General features: G+C 38.5%; 1 protein-coding gene across 1 annotated transcript in view; it reads right to left on the minus strand.

Moving 5' to 3' along the window:
* The window catches only part of PDSS2 (prenyl (decaprenyl) diphosphate synthase, subunit 2), a gene marked incomplete at its 5' end in the record, with an annotated part of 43,533 nt that overhangs the window by 4,438 nt on the left and 31,288 nt on the right, over positions 1 to 7,807 (minus strand). Inside the window, one exon of the mRNA XM_010194246.1 lies at positions 6,196 to 6,231. Coding sequence (XP_010192548.1) covers positions 6,196 to 6,231 — 36 coding nt within the window. The remainder of the gene's footprint in view (positions 1 to 6,195; positions 6,232 to 7,807) is intronic.

The raw sequence follows: 7,807 nt of genomic DNA on the forward strand, positions 1-7,807 counted from the left end.
TCAATGTTCGGCTTTTTTATTATTAAATATTTAGGCACATTAATAAGGGATATTCTACATTTGGACTAACGTTGATAAGGTCTACACAGCTTTTAGATTCTACCAATTTGTTACAAATATACAAAGAGTAATGAAATGGTGATGGAAGTGGTGAATCTCAAAACCAACTGCTGGTTTCACATATGGTAGTAAATGGTCATCCAAAGTTGCCTCTAACCAGATATGATGACATTCAGCTAAATTCAAACCAATGACCAACAGCCCAAGAGGTCCACTGAGCAAACCCATACTGGCTCTGCTTTGAGTTACTGGTTGGACCAGACATGGCCCAGAGTCCCTTCCAACCTAAATTATCGTATGATTTTGTGAATAGAATTCAATGTACTATGTTTCCCAGTCTTTGTTTTAAAAACACAAAGAGTATTTCTCATCCATAGCACATAGTTAAGTATTTGCCTTTCAGACCAAATGTCCTGGATTGCTGTTGGACACAATGGCTTGTCTGCGGGCAGGAGAGGTCAGAGGCAAGGCCAGAGGCAAGGCAGGGACTGCTGGATCTTGAAGACTGAAGAATTAAAGGAGACAAAAACTAAGCAGGTGTTCAAGTACAAAGACAACTAACTTCAGATCTTCTCTGCTGAGCTATTTCTGCCTTATTTATGAGCCAAAGGAAAGAAGATTCCTTTCAGATAGCTTTACCTGTGCTGAACAACAAAACTGGGGGGGAGAAGACTCCCTGAATATGTGGTGAATATTTTGGCTGTATTAGGCTTTACATGCAAAGGAAGAATGAGAACACTGAAATTCGTAACATTTTTTTTTTTTTTGCAATGGTCAAACTTAGGATTAATTATTTAAATGACAAGTTATCAACAAGTAAATTGAGAATTTTGTTGTTGTTGTTTTAGAGGAATGATCCTAAACAGATAATTTTCTTATATACTGAAATCTTCAAGGATCGTGCACTCTCTCTGATCTTGAGGTGAGCTAAAACATTCTACATTTCTGAAGTGCACAGTGCTCACTGAAACAAAAAGAAATCCCAAAACACAAGATTCAAATTGATCTGTGGCCGAGTGACTGAATAATGCTCTAAGTGTTTGCAGCGTTCTGCACTGGCTTTTCAAAATTTGTTTTCTCTTTGGTGAGAACACCATGCTCAATCAGCACTGATGTTTTAGACTGCTGAGATGTTACCTTGAAAAGGTACTGAGACATTTCACAGCTAGTAGATCAATTTCATCAATTTTTTTCTTTGTTTTTTAAGTACCTTGGAATGTCTCAGCATCCACTCTTAGAGCTTTTGTGGTTGGACACAAGGTTATGCTCTTCCTTCACAAAATGGGATGGACAATCATTTAATTGCATCACTTCATAACTACACAAAATTTTTTTTTAATCCTTGTTGGCTATATGAAGCATGATATACTAGTTGAAACTGGGGCAGTGTTTATCTAAGATTTTCTTAAAAACATTTTCTATACAAAAGATAAAGAAACGCATCTTTAAAGGGCATAAACACCCTGAAGAAACTTCCACTGGTAGAGTATGATTTATTTTCCTTACTCATCTGACAAACAGAAAAATTCTCTTTTTATTTCAAACTCAAACTCACCCTTATCTAGGAAGGAACCAAATCTGGTCGCCTTTTCACTCCCCGCAGTAGAGGAAAGATGGCCTGCTTACAGGGAACACTGCTACGCCAGCTGTTATGCAGTTCTTGTAGTACAATTTGCCAAAAAAATACAACTCATCCTGAGACACTGATTGATTGCACAGACCCTTTAATATTTTAGTAGCAACACTAACTCCTCCTCCTTATGTCTTTCCATGTCTTTGACAATGAATTTAACAAGGCCCACTAGCTTTTAAATCTTTTTAAATGTGAACAACGATAGTTAAGTGATGCCTTTTTTACCAGAAAGCATGACTCTCTTAAATCACATTAATGCAAATAGTGATTGCTAATTGTCATCTTAGCATACACAAGCAATTAACTTGATATTTATGTTAAAACATGTGGTAATTGTTTGCCTGTATGAAACAAAAGTTGTGCTGGATTCTCATCCCAAAGCAGCCATGGAAAATACCCGCTGATTAAAAACAAAGATGCAACTGGTTTTTGGTACTGAATGTACACCTTCATAATTCAGATATGGTTAATTCCAACAAAGGAGAAAATTGCTGCTTCTGAGTGGTTTTGGCTGCTTTTGTAATATTACTAACATATCTAAAAAGCCCCTATATTCATTAAATCACTGACTATTCTGTTGGGTTTTTTCGATATATGTAACAAAAGGAACTAATAGCAGTGGCTGCCCCAAAACAAAGAAGACCATTTTTCATGGAAAACTGCCACAGGTCATAAGCATCCACAAAAAACAATCTCATTTTTAAGTTTTTGCTTCATTTCAGAAGCAAGAGAGGGCACAGTCTACTGTCTATAGTCTCACGATATCTCATGATGATTCGCTGGCATTGAATTAAACAGAACCGTGGGACCACTGTCACTTACGCCAAGGGACTGTAAAGCTGCTCTGCAGCCAGCACTGTGGCAGGATGAAGGCATCAACCATGGCAGCCAACAGCAAGCTGGGGCAGGGGAGCCATGCGACTCTTCCTAAGGCAACTGGATGGCACGGTGTTACTGTTATTTATTACTTGCATGGCAGTAGGCTACCACTGAGAAAGCTCCTTGTTTCCAAATGTGACCTTTCCCATTTTTCTTCCCTCTTTACTACCATATGGGAAGTAAAGACATCAGTGCCGTGGAGGGTATGAATGGCTGGGCCCACCACTCCTTGACTCATGGTACTTCCAGTACTGTACAAAATCCACTCTCTGAGTCAGCATCATACACGGTGTTTCACAGACAAACCAGTGAAGTATATCACGGCATACTGTGCTGATGTACTGCATCTCCCATGCCAGTCTGGCTGAAAGGCCTCTATAACTGACAGCAGAGCAAATGGACAGGGCTACCGTAAAAAAAATTGCTGTGTCTTCTTTCACTTGACTTAATTTATCTTTTCGGAACATTGCATTTAGAAAGAATAAAGCCTTGCAGTAGCATACTCACTGGTTGCAAAATATAGCATTTATTTATTTATTTAGCCTTATCTTACAGTTTTTCTAGAACCTTGGCCAGAAAACAAGAATTATTCCTAGCTTATCCATTTCAGCTACGTGTTGTGCCTTTGTTCCACTCATTTAACACACTCATGTAACGCCAAGCACCATTAAGGCCTTGACTTCAGTGGAGAGGTTTTAATCAATATTATAAAATGGTAACAATTAAATTGAGAATCTCAATTTGTTGTTTTAGAATTACACATCTTATCATGCATGCAAAGTAGATGTGAAATGGATAAAAGCCTTTTGATTTTAAAAAGTCTGAGATTTTTGCCAAAATCCCACATACAAATGAGGGTGACAGGAAAGCTGCCATCTCTTTCAGTGACACACATGAATTTTGTCCCTGACATATACTGGTACTTTCTCTTTTGTTATCTGAGAAACACCACTAAAACAGAGCTGAAACTAGTTTTTCATCTCTGGAGGAGACTTTAAAACACCACAGTGATGGATCAATAATTTGTCTGGATGTGGTGTGATGAGGGACAGGGGGAAGAGTGAAACAGTCAGATACTACTATGAAAATATATTCAGAAACACACACCTTAAAAGAAGCCTTTTTTGAGATAAAAGTCCTTCTGATAACAAGATTGAGAAAAGCTGTGAGAAAAAAAAATACTAAAAATTTTGCAGAACATAGTGACCTTATTGACATGACAGCCTCAGACCTAATTATATTAACAGAAAGTATTTCATGTCTATATTTGTCAGAATCCTCACTAAATTTACTCGTTCCATCTAGATATTTTTTGTCAGTGAAAAAAATCAAGGATACCATTTTAATGTAACACCCATCAAAAGAACAATTCAAAACTCTTGAGCAGTCTCAACATTGAAACAAAAAGAGACCTTTGCCTTTAAGGAGACATGTTAAATGGATGGATCTCAATTTCTCAAGTTTATCTTCATTCATTATTTTAATTGAAAGCCACAGCAAGTAAGTTAAAATACTCTTAAGCAGGCCAAACAGCTGACAATTTTTGTATACGTATATTTATGAATTCAAGTAAAGGAACAACATTTTTAGCTCAACTAAGTGACACACTGAAGTTCATAATAAAAATTAGGAGAACAAAAATAATACAATTTTTCAGAAGTTCTACAGCTAGCTTTGGTGACCTTTGCTTCTACAAAATTAATGAGGAGATATTTTGGAGACTCGATGAGAAACAAGCCTCCAAATTTGATTAGGAACATTGAAGTAATTCTAGCAACTGAATAGAAAGATGAGAGGGGACCTTGATGCTGAGAAGAAAAGGCCGAGCAATGTGCAAAACACCGACTCCAGTGATGTAGAAATAAAGACAACACAAAGGGCAAAAAGGAAATCCTAATTTGTATCGCACAATGTGCCTCCTAATGGGCTGTGTGGATGCACTGGCCAAGGCACTGTGCTGGGGTGAGCTACAGGTTACCGGGTTCGTTTCGCATGGATGTAACTAATGACCACTTTTGTTTTTAACGAAGAAACATAGAAGAGAGGGACATAACATCATCGTTTTGAAACAGACTTCTACAAAAACCGAAGTTGATTATTGTTTGAGCTCACAAAAGCCATGGAGAATTTTTCACTGTCATTACTGAACTTATAATATCTGTGTAAGAGACGACTACCTGGAGCTAGTAAAATCATGTGCTTTCTGGCTGAAGGAAATTGCTCAAATACAAAACTTGGTGGGCTTTTTCCCCTTCCTTTCCTTTTATTCAAGTGTCCAAGTAGCCTAAGCATACTGTAAGTTTTTAAATTTAATGAGAAAGATCCAAAATATGAAATAATTTTAGTCAAAATACAGAATACACTGAAATATATTTAATTCAGTAAAGCAATTTTAGAAGCTTCACCTCCCCCCTTTTTTTTAAAAATCAAACCAACCAAACTATGGAAGTGACATTAGGCAGATCACAATTGTGACAATCAAAAGGAGAAAACCCATTACAAAAGCATAAAATTCACAGAAGTGCCTCACATACTCAGACACATTTGAAGAAGAAATTTAGTGCTCTCAGTGGTGACTTAGAGTCACAGTTGTATAAATTTTCTTCTTTTTTAGAAAAAACTAAAAGCACAATGTTTTTAAATAGTGAGCTATGGTTGAGATCCTTTTTACATTCTAAGAGAAAGGAAGGGCAGAAAGCTTTTTTAATAATCCAAATTACAAATTTTCTCCATTCAGAATAATCATCATAAAAGTCTGACCTGTACCTGTGTGTCAGCCTTCAACACTAGCAGCAATCAGCCACAGCTGTAACACTTTTCAGGTCCCAGTTCAAGAAGCAGTTCTCAATGATTCAGATATTATTTCTCATTGATGCTGGAGACAACTAACTGGACCCTCAAGATCTACTTAAGACTCAGAACAAGATGGTCTCACGCTCACTGAGCGAGTTGGGAACACAACATCATCTGTCTGCACCACAGCTGGTGCTGTGCTCCAGTATTTAACCAGGGGAACCTTCTCAGCCACCTCCTGCAGCTCTCTGAGAGCTTTATGGTGCCTCAGCTACTTTCAGTAGATAAGCTCTTTAGTTCAGGTCTGTCTTTACTATAGAGCAGTCCCAGTAGCAAATACAGTGGAGACTTAGCTGAAAGTTGTAATGGGGACAGAAAGAAACACAAATTACTATAAAATATGTATATTTTTTAAATAGACAGCATGGCATTAAGATAAGATTTTTTTAAAAAAAAAAACTAACAGCATACTTTGTCAATATAAAGAGACCACTGATGGGAGCTAACCTGCAAATGACTGCAAAAAAAGAGCAGCAAAAGCCATCAGAAGCCTGGTTTCAAAACTGAGTTTGGGAAAAGTAAATGACATATATAATGGCAAAAAATATTATTAAATAGCTACATTTGATACTTACAGTACAGCTGACTATTACTGCCTTTTTAAAAATCAAGAAATCGCACAAGCCATTTTCTCTCCCTCCATATACACAGGCACAAATTATAACCTGACTTCAATAAGTAAGTTCCTCTCAACTGTCGAGAATAACCATGAAAATATTACCAAAAAAGCCCATTAAAATAATAATGAGATTTAAATGTAATTTACCCACCTTCTTGTAGTCCATTATATTTCCTTTTCCATGTGCCTTAAAGAGAAAAAGAGATTTTACATAAGATATGACATACTACAAACTAGAGCTGCAGGAATAAAGAATGCAATTAAGAGTGACTACTTTTAAACATAACTGACTTTCTTTAGCAATCTGATATGGAAAAACCTAAAATACAACCAAATGTGTTACCAGCTTATACAACATGGTTCTGTTTCAGATGAGAGCTGCAGATACTTTGTGTAATTTTTAGGGGTTTTTTATTATGACTTGTAGTTAAACATTTGTTGAATCCAAAATGTTTTGGTCTTAGGAAATCTTGTTGTTTGCATTAATTAATCTCTCCCATGAGACTCTGAAATAAACTACATTTCATACCATCAATAACCAGATTTATTTTCTTAAAAGAGAACTCTCCATATATCTACAGTGATTTGCACACAGGCAGTAGTCTAGAGCACTCAGAAGTGGATATCAGGATCATATGATACCATACAGGGTAGGAAGGCTCTGCAGAGGAACCTGGACAGGCTGAATCAATGGGCTGAAACCAACTGTATGAGCTTAAACAAGGCCAAGTGCCAGGTCCTGCACTTCGGTTGCAATAACCCCATGCAGCACTACAGGCTTGGGGACAAGTGGCTGGAAAGCTGCCAGGCAGAAAAGGACCTGGGGGTGTTGGTGGACAGCAGGATGACCATGAGCCAGCAGTGTGCCCTTGCGGCCAAGAAGGCCAATGGCATCCTGGGGTGTATCAGAAGGGGTGTGGTGAGTAGGTCGAGAGAGGTTCTCCTTCCCCTCTACTCTGCCCTGGTGAGACCACATTTGGAATATTGTGTTCAGTTCTGGGCCCCTCAGTTCAAGAAGGACAGGGAATTGTTTGAAAGAGTCCAGCGCAGAGCCACAAAGATGATGGAGGGAGTGGAGCATCTCCCTTCTGAGGAGTGGCTGAGGGAGCTGGGTCTCTTTAACTCGGAGAAGAGGAGACTGAGGAGTGACCTCATTCATGTTTATAAATTTGTAAAGGGTGAGTGTCAGGAGGAAGGAGCCAGGCTCTTCTCAGTAATAGCCAATGACAGGACAAGGGGCAATGGGAGCAAGATGGAGCATAGGAGCTTCAATGTGAACATGAGGAAAATCTTCTTTACTGTGAGGGTTACAGAGCACTGGACCAGGCTGCCCAGAGAGGTTGTGGAGTCTCCTTCTCTGGAGACATTCAAAACCCGCCTGGACGCGTTCCTGTGTGACCTGGTCTAGGTGATCCTGCTCTGGCAGGGGGGTTGGACTGGATGATCTTTCAAAGTCCCTTTCAACTCCTAAAATTCTGTGATTCTGTGATATCCATGCTATTAGACCTAGGTTAGAGGCATTTTTGGTTTAGAATTGTATTTACCTATCAGCATCACCCTTTACTTAAGCAGCAGACAACATACAGCCTGTAACTCTTAACACATTCAGAAAGAAGTATGAATACATTTTAAATTTCCTCTTGCCCAGATGCAGACAAGTACATAGTCCAAATTCCTCACTTTTGTCATGGGATGGTGTAGAAGAGAAGACGTCCATGTCTTTCTCACCAGTGGCAATGCTCTGCCAGACCCGGAGCATTCCT

This window comes from Mesitornis unicolor, unplaced genomic scaffold, assembly GCF_000695765.1.
Source record: "Mesitornis unicolor isolate BGI_N332 unplaced genomic scaffold, ASM69576v1 scaffold811, whole genome shotgun sequence".
Taxonomy (NCBI): domain Eukaryota; kingdom Metazoa; phylum Chordata; class Aves; order Mesitornithiformes; family Mesitornithidae; genus Mesitornis; species Mesitornis unicolor.